This window comes from Schistocerca cancellata, chromosome 3, assembly GCF_023864275.1.
Source record: "Schistocerca cancellata isolate TAMUIC-IGC-003103 chromosome 3, iqSchCanc2.1, whole genome shotgun sequence".
Classification (NCBI taxonomy): domain Eukaryota; kingdom Metazoa; phylum Arthropoda; class Insecta; order Orthoptera; family Acrididae; genus Schistocerca; species Schistocerca cancellata.
In genome coordinates, this window is record NC_064628.1 from 562,689,298 (window position 1) to 562,714,141 (window position 24,844).

Genomic DNA, 24,844 nt, shown 5'->3' on the forward strand with positions numbered 1-24,844 from the left:
AATTGAAGTTCATATGTCAAGCTGACGTCCAACTATCAGGTGGCAAAGAATGAAGAACATTTTAAAAGAAGGGTGGCAACTTGCTGAATAGTAATGTATTCTTTCCTGTTCTTGAGCGGGTAAGAAATTGTCAGGTCCGTCTCAAAAATAAGAACATCCTACGATCTTCGATTGCTCAATTTCCATACTCGAAACTGATGGTAATGAGAAATTGGACGCATCAGATATTGTAAAAGAGTTATCGTCTCTCAGCCGATTCAAGGAACTAACAAAGAGAAGGGTTTAAATTGAGCATATTAGGAAAAAATTGAGAGCAATGGAAATTTGGCTGTACTTTCTGAAACTATCGACAAATGAGATGTCGGTCTAAGAGAAAAATGTCGAAAATTTTAGGATTTCCACCATATTGGATTCATAATTTTCATCTTTACAATGTTATATAACAAATTCGCAGGTAGCATGGTCAAAAATTGCGATACCAATTTTCATTGAATAAAATTGTTTTCCTTTCGTTTTTTTTCGTCACTTTCAATTCATTGAATTCGTTATCACATTCTTTATTAGCAAGACAGGAAACGCACTCTTCTCTTCTTTCTTCTATCTTTCGCTTCTCTTGAAGCTCATCGAGGTTTCAAATTTCGGTCATGCTTTCGTAATTCTGACCAATTGCGCTCAGGTGAGGAAATATGTATAAGCGTTAGAATACTGTATTTCCACAGGGAAACTGCCTTTCCGAATTTATTTCTGACGGACAGTCATCACTATTTACGTATATATAGTGAAGTACTGAACAAAAGTGTTTGAGATGTTATTCGGATTGGCTGTTAGCATTTAACGAGACCGGTAGTAATATCCCAATAAACTGATGAGTAAGGAGCCGCTTGCTTAAATATCAGCCCTGTTCCTTCAGGTTTTGTGAGTACGGGAGACGCTGTCGCACCTGGCAACGCAGGACTCAAGGACCAGCAGCTGGCGCTGACCTGGGTCCAGAACAACATTGCCAACTTCGGCGGCGACCCTCAGCAAGTGACTCTCCAAGGACAGAGTGCTGGAGGCGTGTCCGTCTCACTCCACTACGTGTCGCCCACGTCCGCAGGTGAGCACCGTCCGGCTCCACACTGCTGCTTCCGGTCAGTCTTTCATTCTACAGACATAAGACTTCGAACAAGCGCAAAAGGAACATTTTAAGAGCGGATATGGTGGTGGTGTGAATGGCTCAAAAACTGAATGGGATACATTTTGAATGTATTCCTCTACAACTCAGTATTATAGGGAAGTAATAACACACTTCAGCACAATAAGATTGGACCATGACTGTATACGATACACTTACTTCATTCCTTAATGAAATTTGTAACAAATAAAATAGCAGTTTTCCAAACCCACAGTTCACGTCATGGAATCAGTAATACAAGAATAATCTTCTTAATGAAGGCACATAATTTCATCAAGAAAGACATCCATTATTCACAAACACATGTTTTCAAAAACTTGCCAGAGCCACTACAAGCTCAATTAGCAATATAGTTCAGTTTAAGAATATTAGAGTAAAATACAGTGAGAAACAGCACTTTTCGTGTGGTCGAGTATTGCGTTTCGCAGTTACTGGAGCTTCCTTTTCGAGATGGTCCAGTCGCATTAATGTGACGACCTAGCAAAAGCCTGAATAACTGCCTTTTGCAGGTAAGTCAGAAAATGTAAATGATTTTGTTAAAATTAGACAAAATCGAAATTTGTGAAATTCGGTGACAGGAGGAACAGGACTTCTCTTCAGATCAGTGCAGTGTTATAAATACAGAAACTAAATAATAGTAATGGAGGAATAGACGGAACAATGAATAAGAAAATAGGGATGTCGGTAGACTACAATGAACAGCATTGTGAACGCATTGGCGTAGCCTAGATAGTCACTAAGCCAACCCCCCCCCCCCCCATACACACACATACACACACAAGCACGGAAGAACAAGTTTATATGCCAACTGTCTCCACTGATGATGAAGAGATTGAAGAAATGTATGATGAGATAATGAGAAATAATTCAGATAGTAAAGGAAGACGAAAAATTGATTGTGATATGGGAGTAGCATTCGATAGTAAGGAAAAGAAAGAGAAGGAAAAATAGTAGGTGAATATGGGTTGGGGCAAAGGGATAAAATAGCAAGCTACATAGTAGCATTTTGCACAGAACATAATTTAATTATCTTTTTCTCTTGGCTTAAGAAACCATGAAAGAAGAGACATGGAGACACAGGAAGTTCTCATACTGATTGTATACTGGTAAGACATTGATTTTGGAACAATATTTTAGACTGTAAGACTAATATCAGAGGTGGTTTCTGACCACAATTAAATGGTTATGAACTATAGATTAAATCTGTGCAAGTTAAAAAAAGGCAGGAAACTAAGAAGATATCATGTGGACAAGTTGTAAGGACCATTCGTTGTTGAGAATCTCGATAGAAGAAGGCATCGATTGACTACAACAGGGGAAAGGAATACAGGAGAAGACAAACGGGTACGTTTCAGAGATGAAATGGCGAAGGAATCAGAGGATTAAATAGGCAAAAAAGACAAGGTCCAGTAGAAATATCTAGTCATCACTTGAGAAATTGAATTTTATAGATGAAACGAAACAATATGAAATGCAGTAAATAAAGCATGCGAAAGTGAATACCAAAGTCTAAGAAACGAGGCTGACAGCGAGTGCAAATCACGAAGCAGGAATGACTAGGGAATGAATGTGAAGATACCGAAGCACACATCACTAGAGGAAAGGTAGATACCTCCTATGGGAAAATTAAAGAGATCTTTGGAGATAGAGGAGGCCCCCGCACGAATATCAAGGATTTAGATGGAAAACCAGTACTAAGCAAAGAAGGGTATGTACAAGGGAAACGAACTTGAAGGCAAATTATAGAAAGTGAAGAGGAAGTGCATGAAGATGAGATTAGAGATATCATACGGCGAGGAGTATCTGACAGAAAGCACCGAAGACCTAAATTGCAACAAGGTCCCTGAAGTTGAAGGCATTCAGATATGCTCGAGAGAGCCAGCCATGACAATACTACTGAATCTAGTGTGAAAGATGTGCAAGACAGAGAAAACATCACCAGATTTTAAAAGGATGTAATGATCTCAAATCCAAGCAGATGCTGACAAGTGTAAATATTATCTTCTATTAGGTTAATAAAGCAAGATCGCGAAGTACTAACCTCCAGAAAAGATCATTTTGGATTGCGGAGAAATGAAGAAATAGGCACGAAGCAATACTGACTTTACAACATCTCTCAGGAATTAAGTTAAGAATAGGCAAACCTACATGTATAGCGTTTGTAGAGTTAGGGAAAGCTATTGACATTGTTGAATGGAGTACACTCTTTGAAAGTCTGAAGCTGTTGACAGTGTTGAATGGAGTACACTCTTTGAAAGTCTGAAGGAAATAGGGACGAAATATAAGGTGAAAAAGGCTACGTACAACCTGTGCAGAAACGGGACAGCAGTTTCGAGTGGCACGAGAGGGAAGCAGTGATTGAAAAGGAAGGGACAAAGTGTCGTGGCCTATCCCATACATTATTCAATCTGTACACTGAGAAATCACTAAAGAGAACCAAATAAAAATTTGGAGAAAGAATTGAAGTTCACGGAGAATAAATAAAATATTTGAGGTTTGTCGATGACATTGTGATTCTGTCACAAACAGCGGAGGACCATTTGAGTGGAATGGACAATGCCTTGAAATGAGTATGTAAGATGAAGATCAGCTAAAGCAAAGCAAGGGCAGTGGAATGTAATCGATTTAAACAGGCAATGCTGGGGAAATTAGATTAGGGAAAGAGACACTAAAGGTAGCAGAGGAGTTTTGCTATTTTTCAGTAAAATAACTAATGATAGCCGAAGTACAGAGGATATAAAATGTAGATTACCAATGGAAAAAAAGCATTTCTGAAGAAGAGAAATGTCTTGAGATCGAACATAAATTTAAGTGTTTGGAAGTATTTTCTGTAGGTATAGTCTTATATGGAAGTAAGACGTGGACGGTAAGCAGTCTAGACAAAAAGAAAATAGACGTTTCGAAATGTGGTGCTACAGAAGAACACTGAAGCATAGGTAGAGAGAAAAGCAATTTGTGGCAATTTGTGTTACTAAAAGAAGAGGTCGGGTGATAGAACGCATTCTGAGACATAAAGAGATCACCAATTTAGTGTTGGAGGGAATTGTGAAGGATAAAAATAGTAGATGGATACTAAGAGATGAATACAGTAAGCAGGTCGCACTTAGTAGTATCTGAAGGAAAGACAGCGGGTAAAACAAAAGTAATAGCTGGCGTTCACCAAGGAAGTGTTATAGGACCTCTGAGGTTCCTGAATTACGTTAACGATTTAGGGGACAATTTGAGCAGCCTTCTTAGAGTGTTTGCAGATGATGCTGTCATTTTCTGTCTTGTAAAGTCATTAGATGATCAAAACCAATAAACCGTTTTACACATTATATTCGTTAAGTGCGAAAAGTGTCAATTGACTGTAAACAGTAAAAAGTGAAAACTCATTCATATGAGTAGTAAAAGACTCGCTACGTCTTCTACGGGCCATTCTGAAGCCGCTTATGCAAAACAACAGCACGAAAGAACAATTCCAGTGCGTTCAAAGGGCCGTATGATCACCCGTTATTTGGCGCTTGCAGGCGACGCTACTGGGGCCCATAATGTGCACCTACACTGAATCCTAATCCTATGCACCCCTCGTCGGCGCCAGGACATGCTCTTAATTCCACCTAACTTTCATACTTCCTTAAAGGTGTTGCATTTTGGGTGACCAGCAGTGTAAAAGTCAGAGATCTCACGGTAACATTCAAGTGTTCGTTCCTACCGCACGCTTTTCTAGTGTGGAACGGTAGAGAAATAGCTTGATTCGAAAAACCCTCTGCCAGGACTTTAAATGTTACGTGGTGAGTAATCACGTAGTAGTAGTAGTGGTAGTAGTAGTAGAGGGTTTGTTTGGGCGCACGAGTGCAAGGTCTTCAGCGCCCGCTCAATAACAAAGGGAGACGGGTGTCAAGAAAATACTCAGAACATAAAACACAGGTAACAAGCTTTGAAAAATATGTGCCTACCCACACCGAAGTGTGGGACGAAGCAGGGCGCCAGCAGTAAAACATGGACAACACAGGAAGAAAGTGGTAGAGGGAGCTAAAACAATGTAGCAGATGGAAGTGGCTGGCTAACCGCAAGGAAAAAAGGAAGGAGTCAGCCACTCTGCAATACACTAAAATCTCCAGCCTAAAAGTTTAGGCCAGAGTCGAGACACATCACAAAACTGTAAAACCCTAGACACACAAGTCTCATCGTTAGCTAAAACACAAGGCAGATCCCCATCAACTTGTGCTTCTGCCCTGGCATCACGGAATAAAATGCAGTCTGTTAAAATGTGCCGGACAGAGATGTGCACGCCACAAACATCACAAAACGGAGGATCCTCCCGCCGTAATAAAAAGCTATGAGTGAGAGGGCAGTGCCAGATCCGAAGACGTGTGAGGGCCACCTCTTCCCGCCTGAGCAACCGGCAGGAGGAACGCCGCGGCCGAGTTGTGGACTTCACCAACTGCAGTTTATTGGTCGTCACCGCCAGCCATTCTTCCTCCCACAACTCCATAAACTTCCTGTGGAGTGCAGAGATGACAGACTGCAAGGGAATAGGACACTGGACCACATCCTGCTCTCTGCAGGCCTCCTTGGCAGCCCGATCGGCCTGTTCATTGCCCCATTTTCCCACATGACCAGGCACCCAGCAGACGGATACCTCCTTACCCCTCAGTTGGGTACAGATTCTGCAGTGATTGTAAGGCACTAAGAGAATCGGAGCAGAGAAGAAATCGATCGCCACGAACACGATTCATCTGCTCCAATGCCTTCAGGATCGCGTGGAGCTCCGCTGCGAAAACAGTATATTCATCAGGGAGGCGAAGCCGGGTAGCATGATCAGGGAACACCACAGAACACCCAAGGAAATTCTCCTGTTTGGAGCCACCAGTAGTCACGTAGACGTAGATGTAGATATGTAGGGTGATGTAGCCCTTACCTTCGCTAACGTAGGCTTGTTTTTACTATCAAACCGTCATTAACTGCGCGTCACTTTTCGTATTGTTTTTTCTTTCTCCTCCCGCATGCTTCTTCTGCCAGCTGACTGAATTACCTTGCAACATTCCAATAATTCCGACACCTCTCGTTAACTCTAAGAGCAAAACGAGGTTGTATCGTAGATCCTTCCATTCGTGGGCCACTGTAGAACCTGTACCGACATACTCGCCTACGTTAACAGCACCAACTACCTGAACAATAAATTCAACCTATCAACATATCCTACCGAATATATTCCACTTACGCAATATTTACGTCAGTGCTGCAGTATACCATTCATTCATCCTCACGTAAGTGAAGACTAATTCCCAACAGCCTGATCCAGCTCTAACCACCGTCGCCCATACTTCCCAACATCCAACAACCAAATTTACTCCGCAGGTATAGTACCTAGTTCCTACACTTTCCTATTATGCATCCTTCATCACAGTGTACTTCCCTTCTAGGCTTACCACATTTCTCCTGAGCGTATCATCACACATACACTATGTGATCAAGAGTATCCGGACACCCGCAAAAACATACAGTTTTAATATTAGGCGCATTGTGCTGCCTCCTACTGCCAGGTACTCCATATCAGCTACCTCAGTAGTCATTAAACATCGTGATAGAGCAGAATGAGGCGCTCTGCAGAACACACGGACTTCGAACGTGGTCAGGTGATTTTGTGTCACTTGTGTCATCCGTCTGTACGCGAAATTTCTACACTCCTAAACATCCCTAGGTCGACTGTTTCCGATATGATAGTGAAGTGGAAACGTGAAGGGGCCCGTACAGCACAAAAGCGTACAGGCTGACCTCGTCTATTGACTCACAGAGACCGCCGACATTTGAAGAGGATCGTAATGCGTAATAGGCAGACATCTATTCACACCATCACACAGGATTCCACATTGCCTCAGGATCCACTGTAAGTACTATGACCGTTAGGCGGGAGGTGACAAAACTTGGATTTCAGGGTCGAGCGGCTGCTCATAAGCCACACATAACGCCGGTAAATGACAAACGACGCTCTTTTGGAGTAAGGAGCGTAAACATTGGACGATTGAAAAGTCGAAAAAGTTGTGTGGAGTGACAAATCATGGTACACAATGTGGCGATCCGATGGCAAGGTCTGCGTATGGCGAATGCCCGATGAACGTCATCTGCCAGCGTGTGTACTGCCAACAGCAAAATTTGGAGGCGGTGTTGATATGGTGTGGTCGTGTTTTTCATGGAGGGGGCTTGCATCCCTTGTTGTTTTTAGGGGCACTATCACAGCACAGGCCTACACTGTTTTGAGCACCTTATTGCTTCCACTTCGGGGATGGCGATTGCATCTTTCGAGCACTTTTTCATAATACACGGCCTGTGGCGTTGTGGTTACACGACAGTAACATCCCTGTAATGGACTGGTCTGCATAGAGTCCTGACCTGAATCCTATAGAACACCCTTGGGATGTTTTGGAACGGCGATTTCGTGCCAGGCCTCACTAGCCGACATCGATACCTCATCTCAGTGCAGCACTCCGTGAAGAATGGGCAGCCATTTCCCAAGCAACCTGCCAGCACCTGATAGAACGTAAGCCTGCGAGAGTGGAAGGTGTCATCAAGGCTAAGGATGGGCCACCACCATATTGAATTCCGGCATTACCGATGGAGGGCGCCACGAACTTGTAAGTCATTTTCAGCCAGGTATCCCGATACTTTTGATCACATAGTGTAACAATACCCACCGCTCAGTAGCCAAATGCAGCTGCATCCTTCATTGCACTAACCATATAATCGACTCCTATATTTCATAAATACTTGCAATAAATATAAATATTTTATAATACTTCTTATTTTATTAATGTTAAATACTCATGTCCTAAATTCTACTAGCTTGATGAGCAGAAATGTGGTCGTACCAGACCGCCCCTTATCCCACATAAGAGGAAGGGAATAGAAAGGTCAACAGTGAAAACAGAACCACTTGTGTTCACATGCATACTGCTTGCTTCCATAGGTCTGTTCTCACGACTCATCATAGAGAGCGGCAACTTCATCGCCCGACCTCCACTGCCGGCGGCAGTGGCGCGGCAGCATGCATTCCGCCTGGGCGCCGTCCTCGGCTTTGACACGGACGACTCGCAGCAGCTCATCACCTTCCTGCGGTCCGTGAACGCTACAGACCTACTGGTAGACAATTCACTCATCCTGACAGAGGAGGTGCGTGAAATCTCGCATTGTAATGGTTCACAAGATTTGGTTTGTAGCTTTTCATAAACATCTAGATTTTGGAAAATTATCTGCCTTTATACCTTACCGCTTGTTTAAAGCCCTATTCCCAGTACAGACAGCTGAGAACGTACACTAAACAAAGGCGTTCTGCCAAGCCCGTGTACCAGGATCTTGTGTTTCCCCAAAGATTGCTTGATAGTACTCAAATAAAAGAATGCTTGGAATCTTCTCACGTCCTGCTTTAAAACCATAGTGCTCATCCACCCTTTCTCATAGGATGTTGTCAGCATAAATATAAAACAATGAAAGGTGACATACTGCAGCCCTGACGTAGGTCCTTTCTCACATTTACTGCTTTACTCACCTTTTTTGTTGGTTTCTTTGATTATTTTTATACGATTGAACAGACTATTAAGAACTTTAAATAACTGTCTGGGGTAGCTCGTTTTACCAGCCCCTCTTATCCATCATTCATCAGAACCCCCTCCTCTTCATGGTCTGTAAACGCGAGACGCGTTTCTGGTTTGAATTCTCTATGTTTTTCAGTAAGTTTATTCACTACAAATATTTTATCAACACGTGAGTTGCCTGGCCTATAGTCATATTGTTCCTCAAGCAGTAACACCTTTATAATCGCTGTTGTTCTTTCATTTATTGATTTTGTATAGATTTTGTAGCCGGTTGTCATAATATCGAATTCTTAAAAACTGAGATAACTATTATTATCGTCCAGTCTGCAGTATTTGTTGTTGTTCTCAACACAAATCGTACAAATGAAGCAACGGATGTTCCACCATGCTTCAGAAGTTTCTCATTTATCTATCTAGACAGCTTTCCTATTCCTATTCGTTTACAGAGTTTATTTTAATTCTTCCTTTGATATTAAGCTAACACTTAAATTTTCTTGTGAAAAATCTCTCACTAGTTATATTTCGTCATGTCATTACTTTTTATACTACTTAATACAATCCTTTTCTTTATAATTTTCAGTCTAACGACGTCTCTTTTCGTTTTGGTTAGGTCTTTAATCATCCTAAATGCTACTAATTGATGTCCTTTTTCCTGTTAAGGGTATTCGTTATTTTCAGCTGAATAAAATTTGCCAAATCTCTCAGCTCTCCTAATTTGTCGGTCTCACAAGGTACCCCAAAGTTTTGAACTACTTTTGGTATTGGTATATTGTCAACTACAGCATTTAAATGTCCTCTCGTAATAAGGCAGTCATTATTGTTCAGTTCATTCAGCTGTTTCTCAATACTCTCATAGAATATTCCTGATTGCTCGTTCCTTCCACTGGTGCGTGTACTGAAAAGAACTCCAGTTTAAATATAAATGTCTCTCTCCATTCATTAATATAATTGTAGGACACCAATTTTTCCTTGGATTTAGTATCTGTCAGAAGTTCCACAAACGCCTGTTCTATAGTCTACATATACACCCTGCTGTGTATCATAAGATTCCTAGATTTTAAGTCCCGTTAAACTTCTTTTTTCTTTCTGTTATGGCAGCAATATTTATTCTCCTTAGTATTTGTATTAACTCATTACCTTTTTTTCTAGCAAGTACATTCCAGGTACTGAAATTCAATTTGTAATTAAATATAATATTTTTCCTCATATACACTATGTGATCAAATGCATCCGGACACCTGGCTGAAAATGACTGACAAGTACGTGGCGCCCTCCATCGGTAGTGATCGAATTCAGTATGGTGCTGGCCCACCTTTTGCCTTGATGACAGCTACCACTCTCGCAGGCATACGTTCAGTCACGTGCTGGAAGTATTTTTGGGGAATGGCAGCCCGTCCTACACGGAGTGCTGCACTGAGGAGAGATATCGATGTCAGACGGTGAGGCCTGGCACGAAGTCGGCGTTCCAAAACATCCCAAAGGTGCCCTGTAGGATTCAGGTCAGGACTCTTTGCAAGCCAGCCCATTACAGGGATATTGTTGTCGTGTAACCACTCCACCACAGACCGTGTACTATGAACAGGTGCTCGAGCGTGCTGAAACATGCAATCGCCATCCCCGAACAGCTATTCAGCAGTGGAAACGAGAAGGTGCTTAAAACATAAATCTAGGCCTGTGCTGTGATAGTGCCACGCAAAACAACATGGGGTGCAAACCCCCTCCATGAAAAACACGACTACACCATAACAGCATCGCCTCCGAATTTTACTGTTAGCACTACACACGCGGGCAGATGACGTTCGTCGGGCATTCGCCATACCCTCACCGCGCCATCCGATCGCCACATTGTGTACCGTGATTCGTCACACCACACAACCTTTCTCCACTGTTCAATCGTCCAATATTTACGCTCTTTACATCAAGCGAAGCGTCTTTTGGCATTTACCAGAGTTATGTGTGGCTTATGGGCAGCCGCTCGACGCCGAAATCCAAGTTCTCTCACCTCCCGCCTAACGGTCATAGTACTTGCAGTGGATCCTGAGGTAGTTTGGAATTCCTGTGTGATGGTGTGTATAGATGTCTGCCTATTACGCATTACGACCCTCTTCAAATGTTGGCGGTGTTCAGTCAATAGACGAGGACGGCCTGTACGCTTTGGTGCTGTACGTATCTCATTACGTTTACATTTCACTATCACATCGGAAACAGTCGACCTAGGGATGTTTAGGAGTGCGGAAATCTCGCGTACAGACGGATGACACAAGTGACACAAAATCACCTGGCCACGTTCCAAGTCCGTGTATTCTGCGGAGCACCCCATTCTGCTCTGTCACGATGATATGGAGTACCTGACAGTATGTGGCAGCACAATGCACCTTAATGAAAAACGTATGTGTTTGGAGGTGTCCGGATCATTTCTATCATATAGTGTATAATCCGGTTGTCATTAAATGGTGCGTCTCCGGTTTCTGTTTCGAAGCTATTCCGTTGATTCTTCTGAGGACACTCCACTTCCCTCTAGAAGAGGTTACTAGCCTAACTTCCTAGAGTAGTCCGGCGCTGGGTCTGCCATCTACAGGTCTCCTGACCCGTCTTTCTGTCAGGGTTTTCTTTCTTAGCCGAAAGTGTTATTTAAAACACCGAGAACTCGCCCTCCAGTCTCTTCCGTCTGCTGCACTTATAAGCACTTATAAGCAACTGCGGTCAACGCAGTTTACATCATCTTAGACATGGGTGTAGGATTTGCTGCTACAGCTGTGTAGAAACGTAGTAGAGGTGGTACCCAGGGTTTTTTTTGTCCCAGGTTACAAGATATTATCTACGACCATAACAGCCTTTGTGCAGGAATTCTCATGGTATAATATGAATTTTGAGTTCCAAAATCCAAGGCCCTAAGGACGTGTCCATACGATAACCGCGACTCAGCATTATATGACATTATTTTGAGCTACAAAGATGTTATTTCCAGAAAATGTGCTAATTCATTAGCCCATGTGCAAATGTAAAAGGAAAGCCGATAGCAATTCATTTCGATTTTGTCTATGCCCTAGGTAGCTCCATATTTCCTTAGCCCTAAGTTTCAGATATGAGGTATACAAATTATACGCTGGAAAGTATTAACTTTAGGGACACTTAGAGACAGTGTTATTTGCATAAATACATGGAACAGTGGAATTAATCAATAATGTAATTACTTTCTTCTTTTGGGCAATGTATGCCACAAGATTGTAACTGAAAATTAATGTTTGGAATTTTCGGTGTTATCAGAAATATATATTTACCACATGGGATGTATTTAGCTCCCTTAGGGAACTCATTATTGTCGGAGAGAATTTTTGAGCCAAAACAGCTTTCGCCTAAAACCAAGCGTGACAATTCCTTCCATTTGTTTCTGTGGTTGTAGTGATTGCCATTCCTTTTAAAATACAATTGATTAGTTCTATGATGGTAAATCAGCTGCGTATGTTTGGGATAAGAAGTGAAGCACTGAGTTCAAGATGGGGATAAGTCCATAAGCAATCATTTTGAAAAAATAACAAAAAATATTTAAATTGTATAGTTTTGCAATAAGCTTAATTCGGGCGTTGGGTGTGATACCGTACATGTTTAGAAACAAATTTTCGAATCTGCTTCATAAAAATGACTATAAAACCTACCAACAAATCCCCTTTTTACACTGAACATGAACGCCATTTTGAATAATTACGCAATATAAAAATTACCTATACATTCAATCTCTTTATACACTGGTACACTCAAGTAAAGTTAATTGAACAAATTTAGATTCATTGCTAATGGATGTTACAGGCTAATTTAAAATAACTCCGTGTCCCACGCTACTCTTTCTGAATCTTGCGGTGTTTTTTTTGTTGTCGTTTGTCAGAAAATCGCTCAGTAATGATCTTGAAATAATTCTGATAATGTAAAAGTATCAATGCACTCATTTTACCAATATCATTGGCCTTGGCAGATTTTATTGGTACTAGGACAAAGTAGGCTGGGGGCAGCCCGGACATAGCAAGATGCCTACCAGTTTTTACAAGTGAAAAATCGTATGTAACTAGGCCACAGCTATGAGGAAATACTGAATCATATTTTGATGCTGCTGAGAACTCAAGTATTTTAAGAAGTTACAGCTCATTTTACTGTTTCAGTTTTTTTTGTTAGTTCTATTACACGGGAGTCTCGATCACATACCATCTATGAATGGCGAAGTGAAAAGATATATGGCGTAGTACAGAAAACCTAGTCTTGAGCACGAAAAGTGTACCAGAAATGAACAACCAAACGATTCCTATTTTGACTCGTACATGCATCTGAAAAAAACATACCGTTTCCTTACAGTAATAGTTACATGTTTTTCAATAATACTCATTAGCAGAAAAACAACTTCGTTTGGGTCTTTCCTAACAGTTTTCTCATCATACACGTACGTGAATGTATTATCATCAGAGAACCTGTGTACCCCAAGAAACACATACCCAATGTTGCCTCTAATAGAACATCTCCACAACAGGTATATGTGGAACCGGAATCTTCTGTACAGAAATGATTATTTTCGTTATAGGAACAGAAAGCTGGCTAAAGCCGGAGATAAATTCTGCCGAAATTTTTACAGAGGCGTTACTTTCTAGTCCCCTTTGACTAATTCCTCACGTTTTTTCTTAGAATCAAAAAATGAATTGTCTCTTAACTTTTAATGGTTAAGTTCCCTTTCCTCATGGTGTACATCAGGTGCCTGAAGAACTGGGAACGCATAAACCCTTTGCAATTAATGAAATAGCGCATGCATACGTACAATTACGAAGCTTTGTCTTAAAGTATTTTTAGTATGATAAACAGTGAAATATTTACATGTGCATTTTACTTCCACCTGCTATCTGTGAGCTGTTATTCCACATTGGCGTCGAACATAGTCGGTGGCTACATTAATGTGACTGGACCATGTATGAAGATACTGTACGGCGAGTGCACAAATTCATCATTTTGCTACGAGATAACAATTCCTAATTGCTGAATGCACGAGTTAAATTTTTAAGGGAAGTTAGCATGCAACGTAAAAGTATGTCTCTGTTCTAGGAGCAAAGTCGCATCATATCTCAGCTGTGGGCTCCGAACATAGAGTCAGATTTGGAGGGCGCCTTCATTCCGGAGTCTCCAATCCAGGCTCTGATCGAAGGGCGATTCAGCCTGATGCCTGTCATGACAGGGACTACTTCTGCAGAGATCGGTTAGTATCCATTAAGTAGCAACACTTATTTTGTAGTGTTGAGACCACAGAATCACTAATGCAGGACACTCATCAGTACTTTGGATGTTGATGGACACGGTCGTATCGTTTCGGAAGTACTGATTTCTATCATGATAGTAGCGTTGTACTTAGTGATGTTTAGTACCTCTAGAATTCTATGTGCTCTCCAAACAAACACAGATATTATTGTACAATTATTGGCCTGTTGAAAATTCCTTACCCATTCAACGTCGGATATTGGTGTCGTCGTATTTTAACAGCAAACGGAGGTTACGTAACTGGTTTCCATTACACTATGACCCACTAGTGACATCATGTTTACATGATCATGTCGCTGAATTAATAACGTCAATGGGTAAATTATTACGTACTTCTGGAAATAAGCTTCTGTTGGGATGTAACATCCAAAATTTTGTTACAGAAACCTGAAATAGGCAAGGAAAACGTACAATTAATACAAACAAAGCTATCTGACTTGTGATAGAAACCATTAGCAAGTTTTTGACTGCAACACCTGTGACAAATTGATGGGTCATGTCATAAGATCGAAGTGTGAAGTGCGGTGAGACTAACTCCGACCAACTGGCAGTTTTGTGAGGAAGTGTAGCTCATCTACGTCCCTTCCTTGCTACACTACATCTGACTTGGACGTGAAGGCCTTTAATACTTGTCAGTGCTACAAAATCTTCTGCGGTTGTTACCACTCCAATAAGCGGTTCGACATGGTTAGAAACCTGGGAAGATTTTGATAATTCTTTTCTGAATTTCTCACCGTGTAGGAACGGTTCGAACAATTAGGAAGTATAATGCATAATTAAAAAGCTTTCGTTCAAGAGGGGAGTATATTTCAGGAGGAAAGATAAATCCCAAATATCTGAAGTTCGAATGATTATAAGATGCACCTTATTCACCGTTTTGACAATATTTGAGTTTCAGTTACTAGCATTATTACGGTAAATCCTGGGTGAAGGACGTTTAGAGTATACTGAAGATGGCGTACGTAGAAAAATATTTTGTATACCTCCAGCAACTGCACCACCCAGAGATGGAATGCGTTCACAGGACAATACATTTGAAAACGTTCATTAACTTAATAGAAAATTACGTCTAAAAATAATGCTCCGCTGCTGGATCAACTTTAATCTAGATTACCTTTAATATCCCTCTAGTACTGTAATAAGGAAAAAGAAAGGGAAATAAGAGAATTCTGGAAACGGAAATTATGGCCATCAAATCAAAAACAGAAAGACGTAGAATGTGTTCTGAAGACCTGCAACATTCGGTTTTCGTCAGTATTTCTCCATCGAGGCCTCTTACTCTCCGAGATACAGAAAGCATTAGGGTACTGAAATGGCTGAAAGCAGCATATTATCACTAACAATAAACTTAAAAGTAATTTTAAATGAATGTAAGGAATGACGAGACTTGTTTAGAAAAAATAGTAGATCTGTGCACCAACATTATCATTTACTAATGAGGAGGTGGGTGTCTCTGAAAAGTAGGTAAAACTGGTAAACGACAATAAGCCCCTTTACGAGTTAATAATGACGGATTTTAATGAGTAAGCTTGGCACAGGGTAGCTTGGGTAGATACAATAGCAGAAATGAGAAAAATATATACGTTAGAGTATTTGAGGGTTTGTCCTCAGTACTTCCTTCCAGAAAGCAAAACTAACCAAAATCATAAGGATGGTGCAACACTGCAGTGCGTAATTAGGAATCATACAAGTGGAGATGGTTAACCCTTGCCCTCCTACAAGCTTCATGTTTACTGGAGAACGTAATATTTAGCATGTATTCAGAAACACTTCGCAGTTTGATAATTTTCACATTAAAGAATCATTTCCGGAAGTCAAAGAAGCAATAACTAAACTATGTCCGTCTGAGAACTGGACTCCCGAGCGTTCTATTCGTCATCTGATAACTATCAACGTAGCCACTGACTCAGAAGTAAACAAACAAAAAATAACTTAGTAATGACTAAATGCAGCTAAATGATAAATTGATTACGTTTTCTCAGAGTGTAAAGAAACTGTATGGCAAGATATTAAATTATTTTAACTTACGATAAGCCATTAAGATTTTGAGTAAATTTGTATACAACTGTAGAAAGAAACAGTATTAGCAGACAGAAAATTAGAAAGCGGAATTTGTGAAGTTATTTAAGGAAAAGCAGGTATAAAAGACAAAATGGAGATAACTCTACAGAGTTAGAAAATGAAACTTATACAGACATCGACAAAAATGAAATTATTTAGGAAACATAAAAATACATTGCTGATCTGAAGAAGTAAAAACAAAACAAATTCAGAAATGGAGTATGACCAAACAGAAGGAAAGAGTTGTTGGCAAACATTTATAAAAACATAATAGAGTACGGGAAATTAAACAAAACTATTAGGAAATGTTTTGAGTGGTAAGGAGAAGGTACGGTGACAAGCTGACAAGACAAACAACTGAAAATAATAAATCACGACGAAGAAGACGTTGATATTTACACTGAGTTACCATCACTCAAAATGGCATATCCCAATTAACAGCTGAGAGAAAATGATAAAAGTATACGAAGATTTATTTAAATGTGGTGTGTCAGGAGGTGAAAAAGTACCAGCGTTGGCCAATAAAGAAAGTGGTGGTACTGGGGAAGCATTGTCAAATGAGGTACATAATGTACTTCACCTTATGATGCAATGGATGCGCCTGGAGATGATGTTTTAATATACACTGATGAGCTAAAACATTATATTTGTCCTTCTTTGGAGCCCAAAAAAATGGGCGTCGTAATTATTTGCATGACTTTGGAAGCAATTGGCAACAGATATCTACGCACAGGTCACTCAGTTCCCGTAAATTACGGGACGGTGATTTATACGCATGGAGCTGGCACCCGACCGCTCCCAGATGTGTTCTACTGCGTTGAAACGAGTCAAATTTGATGGTCACGAAATCAACATTACTTCTCTATCATGCACTGCACGACTCTGGCTTTGTGACGTAGAGAGTTATCCTGTTGGATGAACCCATTGAAACTGGGGAAGGTATCGTACAGGGTGTTCCACAAATAAATGTAAAGGGATGGTCCAGCGGGTTATAACAGTCTCCTTTCATAAAGTAACCCATGTCCGCATCAGTCAGCATTCACCGCAAAGCGTCATTTAACAGCGTCGAATGCCGCCGGGAAGGTAGGCTTACAATCCGCCATCCGGGTCGACATGGTAGGAGGTCGGTATTACAAAGTTTTCCGTTTCTTTGCGACATCAAGGTAAAGGAGAGTAGTGTTTGACGTTTCATGACTCATTTGTAAATGAGTCATGAAACGGCTCGAAATTCCGCTGTCCTGCTCGAAAGCTCACATGCAACGACGCCTGAATGATTGTCGCACCCTTTCAAACATCCCAGTTAAAGTGGGGACTGCGTCGCAGCCTGTTATAACTCGTGCTATCAGATCTTAATCCATTTGGACAGTTGTTTCGTAAACAGTAGTATTCAGACGTCCCTAGACGAAATGGTCAACTGGCGTGAAGTCGAGGGAACGTACAGGCTTTGCCACTGGTCAACCGTGCCGTATCCAGTTTCCATCAAACGTCTCCTCCAAATGATTTTGCACCGCATGAGCGAAGTGCTCAGATGCACCATCATGGTGGTAAGGCATGCGCTGTTGCGCACTGAGTGAGACATGTTCCAATTACCAAGGTAGTTTATGTATGTTTGCAGGTGGAGTTATTCGGCTGCCGAATAATTGTTAAAATTCGTGGTGAAATCTTCAGCTGTGATTTATTTTGCACAATTCGCTACTAGTTTCGATCAGTGACCATTATCAATTTCAACTGGCAAAAAGGCAAGTTAAAATTATTGTACAAGTTTCGTGCCGTTTATGCCAGCTAAGCTTGATAATGGTCATTGACCGAGACTAGTAGCAAATTGTAAAAAATAAATCACAGCTGAAGGATTCATCACGAATTTTAAGAAATATTAGGGCAGACCGTGGATTGGCTTACACTCAATTCTCGAGCAACACTCCATGAACTTGCTGCGGACGTGATATGCAGCGGTGCTGACGCTTCCCCATCAAACTCTAGTTATCGCACTCTGTTTTGACAACCGAGTCCATTTAGCCATAGCACCTGTTGGGTCTATCACATAATAAATGCATTGGGTACCAATGGAGGCATTAAATACACACACGCCATTACAATTTCTTGTCAGGAGTGAACTCACCTCAAGCGCACTTGTCTCTTTTAGGCAACTGTAGATGGTCGTGATTGTGCTCGGCGCTGGCACTCGACGATTCGGAAATAGCTAAACATACAACAATTGATCAGAGGGAGCATTTCCATCCCCGTCCCGTAAGCACAGTACATATCTGCCCTTTATTCACAAGAAAAGCGCTCCATTTCTAGTCTGATGCTCACAACACCGAACACAAGAGCGTCCCCGACTCTTGACACACTGACGCAGGGTGAACCAGACCCTGCAGTGTGCACGAGTGGCACGCTGGTGTCACATCGTAACAAACAGGCATTTGCACTGCCAAAGGCAAATCGTACGCGTTCGAGCAAATGCTGGAAGCAACTCCGTGGTATTCGCCCACAAAGAATGTCTGCTACCACTTTGACTTGGATGATGGGTTAGATGCCTAACTTCCCGGCGGTTCGCGGCGCTGAAGATGGCGGCTAGCGCGGTAGGATGCGGACATGGGCTGTTTTGTTAGAGTTTCTTCTTACGAGCCACTGTGCCAGGGCTCCCAGTTTTTACATTCGTTGTAGAAACACCATGTGTATGAGGGAAGCACAAAACAGTTGACAGTTATCATTAAGACCGCTTCGAAGCTCATGTGAATGTCCCCCATAGCATAGAACTGCACTGACCTGGGTGAAGGCGTGTCAGGACACAGTGATATCTGACGTAACATGAAACGTGAGTCATCCGACCAGGCCACATGCTTCTTTGACTACAATGGTCACATGCCAACGTCCAGATCTCATGGTCTTCTAGTTAGCGTTAATGACTCTCCATCGCGGGGTCGCGGGTTCGATTTCCGACGGGGCAGAGATTTTCTTCATTCGGGGACTAATATATTTCATTTCATCTTTATCGGCACGTAATACACCGAAGCGGCAACAAACTGAATCACGCGCACCTGGTAGCCGAACAACTCTCTGGCAATGAAACCTTACGATTTCATTTCTTTCCGTTCTCTCAACAATCGTAAGTGACAATGTCTTGTGGCCAGTTGTGATACACGCAGCGGTCGTCTGCTGCACAGTCTCACTCTCAGTTGTGTGCGCTGAACAGCGTGTTCTGAAACTCTAGCGCCTGCAGCAGAACTGTGCTGTTGTCAGATCGTCTCCTATTCTGCTATACAGAGGGGACGAACCACCGACTTTCGCCTACTGTGATGACGCGTGGACGTCAAAGACCTTGTCTTCCATTCATGGACTCACAGCCTATCAACCAAAATCTACAAGTGCTCACGGCGAGCAGCCAACAGTTTCGCAGTTTCCGAGGTTTCCCAGGTGACGGGTAATAGCCCTTTGTCAGAATTTCTTATCCCGTTTGCACCATATATCGTCGCTAGAACGAGTCAACATGTCTCTGCTGCGCTTATACAGAGCGGTTAGAAACATTCCGAAAAGCCTGTAACAGTGTTGCAGGACGGGTTATGCTGAGAAATAACTGTTAAGCAAAAAATTCGATACCTTACGCCATTCCCGCGCTTGTGCCAGTACACAGTCTAATTTAAGCACGCCACCAGATGCAATTAGTGTAGATGATAGCGCAAGAGACTGCTCAGCCTTTGGTTCTGATTCGGTCCTTACCGCCGTCCCATGTCTAACTTTTTGTATCTGTCTTGTTTTCGGATTTAGGAAACCGAACGTAGCCCAAGTTTGCGACACGGTCTCTGGCGGGCCGCTTGAATTTACACGAATAACGATCTAATTGGCTAACTTCAACACTAATTAGCTTGAAAACGGCGCAAATAACCGAATATTTTTCTCACTTATTGTTTCACAGCCAACCTTCCCTGCAACATCCTCACAACACTGATTCTGATCACCCCATATCCTTTGCTTCTGCGTCATGTGTCCGTAGAGCAATTACGAGCCATCCATTCTAGCGGTGGGTTGTGATGATAATGATTTGCTCCTTCATTGTGTTTCAGCGCGAGGTAGATGAAAATAAGAGAAACTTGAAAATTACTACAGACTGATCATACAATGTGGGCTTTGACGGCAGGTACTGTCTTCACTAGAAACTTATAGGCTGATAGACCGTGGTCTATGTATAATATCTCCCCTGATGTTTCGGGAGACATCCTCCGAGGTAAAGCGGCGAACTGCAAAGAGAACTCGAGGAAGCGCCGATTATATACGCAGCACAGAGGGCAACACTATCCATCACGTGGCGTCGGCTATGAGACTGTCTCTGGAAATGCAAACGTCCTCGATTTAAAGTAATCGATCATCAAGCTTCCGGTATAACGCTGACATCCAAATTTTATCCAGTTTAACACCTACCCCTTTCATGTTAAAATTATTACGGTGTTTATCAATCTCGGTGGCCTTTCTATTCATGCTCGCATAATAAAGCGAAGTTTTAGATGAGACGCTCGTCTCGCTGAATTTTACCTTCTGCTTCGGCCGATTTATCCATGCGCCCCAGGTGGCAATTCCTCTTATGTTCAGATGGTTCAGATGGCTCTCAGCACTATGGGGCTTAACATCTGAGGTCATCAGTCCCCTAGACTTAGAACTACTTAAACCTAACTAATCTAAGGACATCACACACATCCATGCCCGAGACAGGATTCGAACCTGCGACCGTAGCAGCAGCGTGGTTCCGGACTAAAGCGCCTAGAACCGCTCGGCCACAGTGGCCGGCTCCTCTTATGTTCAACAAGACGGGTGTTAATACCTCTGTTTGTGGTACCGATATAGAGAGAGGAACAAGTAGGTATAAAGACGAGGGCTAGTAGAAATCCTTGGGTAACAGAAGATATATTGAATTTTATCAATGAAAGGAGAAAACGTAAAATTTTTGCCCCCCCAGTGGAGGGTTATGAAACACGTATGTAACATAGCAGCGATGGTGAGGCACGTTAAAATCTTTGACCAGAGAGCCTATTTTCGTGGTTAGTCTGCGCTTGACCGCGCGAGTGTTGCGAGCTGTACAGTTATAGTTGTCGTACATTACAGTAGTGGTCTGGTCCTGTCACATTTTTGTTGCCTTTGTCAGTACATTTCATTGTGGGGAGGTTACAACCTTCCGCCGACCACTGGCGACAACATCGATGTACTGTGGAGACCTCACGCCCCACGTGTTGAGCAATTCGGCGGTACGTCCACCCGGCCTCCCGCATGCCCACTATACGCCCTCGCTCAAAGTCCGTCAACTGCACATACGGCTCACGTCCACGCTGTCGCGGCATGCTACCAGTGTTAAAGACTGCGATGGAGCTCCGTATGCCACGGCAAACTGGCTGACACTGACGGCGGCGGTGCACAAATGCTGCGCAGCTAGCGCCATTCGACGGCCAACACCGCGGTTCCTGGTGTGTCCGCTGTGCCGTGCGTGTGATCATTGCTTGTACAGCCCTCTCGCAGTGTCCGGAGCAAGTATGGTGGGTCTGACACACCGGTGTCAATGTGTTCTTTTTTCCATTTCCAGGAGTGTATTTCTGAAGAAGAGAAGTTTGTTAATATCGAGTATAGATTTAAATGTCGGGAAGTCGTTTCTGAAAGTATTTGTGTGGAGTGTAGTCATGTGTGGAAGTGAAACATGGACGATAAATAGTTTAGAAAAGAAAAGAATAGAAGTTATCGAAATATGGTGCTACAGAAGAATGCTGAAGATTACATGGGTAGACCGCATGACTAATGAGGAGGTATTGAATAGAATTGAGGAGAAGAGAAATTTGTGGCAGAACTTGACTAGAAGAAGGGATCGGTCGGCAGGACATGTTCTGAGGCGTCAAGGGATCACCAATTTAGTTTTGGAGGGCAGCCGGGAGGGTAAAACTCGTAGAGGGAGACCAAGAGATGAATACACTAAGCAGATTCAGAAGTATGTATGTTGCAGCAGGTACAGGGAGATATAGCAGCTTGCACAGGATACAATAGCGTGGAGAGCTGCATCAAACCAGTCTCTGGACTGAAGACCACAACAACAACAACACCGTTGGGTATATTTTGTTCGTCGTTGCTCCTGATTCTCTGCCTAGAGTGAAGGGCTCGATCTATTTCGTTGCTAGAATAGCCCTTTTTCACGAAAGTCGACCGCAGATGTTCAATCTCATTTTACAGATGAACAACTTCACAAATTTTGTACTCCATGTTTACTAAGGGTTTTATTACATCTATTTTTTGTCTCGGGTGGTAGTTTGAATCTTAATTCAGTTAACGATGAGTATGTGTGGCCTTTCTATATACCGTACGGTCCAACGTTCCGTCCCGTCATTTAATCACAGGCACACCCAGAACATTCAGTTGTTCATTACTCTCCGCCTCCAGCGTAAATTAGATTTTCAGGTTAATGCTGTTTAGATGTGTCAGGAAGGCATACAGATCCTCTGTTCAGTGTGTTCATACTACGAAAGTGTCATCGGCATACCGATACCATCTGGATGGTCTCTTACTGGCAGTCTGCAGCACCCGTTGTTCAAAAGTCTCCACACACAGCAGGATTAAGAGGACTGCCTATAGCCACCCCGTCAATCTGTTCATAAAAGTCGCTTTTGTGTTGAATGTAGGTTGTTGTGACGCAGTGTCGGAGTAATGCCCCAGTATCGGTTAGAAAAATATCTGCTAGGTGTGAGGTATTTTCGTTTACCGAAACCATGGCAAATAACGACACAATACCAAAACTAACGAGGATATCATCCGGGCCCACGCTAATTTCCTTTAACTTGTTAATGAACTTAGCTGAATTTTGATTATGACTGTCAATCCTACCAACATGAGGTTGCAGCAATGAGAAAGATGTTTAACCACCTACAGCGCTGACAATTGGCCTCAAAGAAATCTCAGGTTTATGCACTTTGGGTAACTATAGAGTCTAGGTTGGTACGCTTCTGTTTCACAAAGCAGTTTCTTATCATTGGAGCAGAATGATGACACTTTCACCTGACGGTTGGTCATTTCTAAAATCTTCATAGTCGGATGCGTTTGAAGTTTTTGTAACTGGAGGGAACCAAAATATCATTGATCTTTCCATGGTAGTCTTCACTCTTCAATATGACGGTGGCATTCCCCTTATCTGCAGTAAGAACAGTAATGTTTTCGTCTACGTTGATATCTCTCAGGGCCCTCCTTTATGCCTGCAACAAATTTCTGGTCGGTGGCTTACATGTACGTAGAATCGTAGCTGTTTCCATCCTAATTGCATCAGCGGGCTGCTGATTTGCCAGAATTTCAAATTCCTGTACCAGCCAAGGCAGGCAATTGTGCTGTGACCCCCCCCCCCCCCCTAAACGTACCCACGGAGGATATTGTAGCAAATATTAAGGCAGGTATCTGTCAGCTTCCACAGCAGTCCGCTGATGTAATTAGGATGAAAACAACTAGGTAAAGCTATCTCATACATAGCGGATATTTTTTCCAACCGATACTGTGGCATTATTCCTACACTGCGTCACAATAACCTACTTCAATACAATAGCAACTTTTATGAAGAGATTGACGGGGTGACTATAGGCAGTCCTCTTAATCCTGCTGTGTGTGGAGACTTTTGAACAACGGGTGCTGCAGACTGCCATTAAGAGACCAGCCAGATGGTATCGCTACGTCGGTGACACTTTCGTAGTATGGACACACTGAGCAGAGGATCTGGAAGCCCTCCTCACACATAATCAGCATTAAGCCGAAAATCCAATTTACTATGAAGACGGAGAGTAATGGGCAACTGAATTTTATGGATGTGTCTGTGATTAATTGACGGGGCGGAACGTTAATATAGATAGGTCACACATACTGACCGTTATCTGCATAAAGATACGAACCACCACTCTGCACAAGAAAGAGATGTAATAAAAACTTTGGTGGGCAGGGTGTACGAAATTGGTGAACCTGTTTATTTCAGAGATGATACTGAACATCTACGGTGAACTATCGTGAAGAATGGCTATTCTAGCAACGAGATAGATCGAGCACTTCGCTCTAGGCAGAGAATCAGAAGCAACGGCGAACAACAGCCGCCCAACGGCAAAGTTTTTCTTTCGTTCATCAATAAGTTCACAGATCTCATTGGGGAAGCGTTAAGCCAGTATGGCGCAGGAACTATTTTCAGACCCACCACGAAATTAAAAGAATATTTAAGATCCGCAAAAGATGCAAGACATCCAGTGGTTACAACGGGGGTATAGAAAATTCCTTCTTGTTGTGTTGGTACCACGAAGAGAAGTGTTAACACTCGTCTTGTTGAACAGAAGAGGAATTGCCACCTGGGTCGCATGGATAAATCGGCCGAAGCAGAACATGTTTACCAGGAAGGTAAAATTCAGCGAGACGAGCGTCTCATCTAAAACATCGCTTTATTATGAGCGCATGAATAGAAAGGCCACCGAGATTGATAAACACCGTAATAATTTTAACAGGAAAGAGGAAGGTGTTAAACTGGATAAAATTGGGATGTCAGCGTTGCACCGGAAGCTTGACGATCGATTAATTGATATCGAGAACGTTGGCATTATCAGAGGCAACCTCATAGCCGACGCCACCTGGTGGACAGTGGCGCCCTCTGTGCTGCCTATGTAATCGGCGCTTCCTCGAGTTCTCTTTGCAGTTCGCCGCTTTACCTTGGAGGATGTCTCCCGCAGTCGGAGACGTAACGTCGAGGGAGAGTTTTAAA

The 24,844-nt window shown here is 42.4% G+C and overlaps 1 protein-coding gene across 1 annotated transcript in view; it reads left to right on the forward strand.

Annotated features, from left to right (window-relative positions):
• LOC126175417 (cholinesterase-like) overlaps positions 1-24,844 on the forward strand; it is a 93,350-nt gene that overhangs the window by 33,740 nt on the left and 34,766 nt on the right. Inside the window, exons 4-6 of the mRNA XM_049922216.1 lie at positions 911-1,096; positions 8,124-8,326; positions 13,831-13,978. Coding sequence (XP_049778173.1) covers positions 911-1,096; positions 8,124-8,326; positions 13,831-13,978 — 537 coding nt within the window. The remainder of the gene's footprint in view (positions 1-910; positions 1,097-8,123; positions 8,327-13,830; positions 13,979-24,844) is intronic.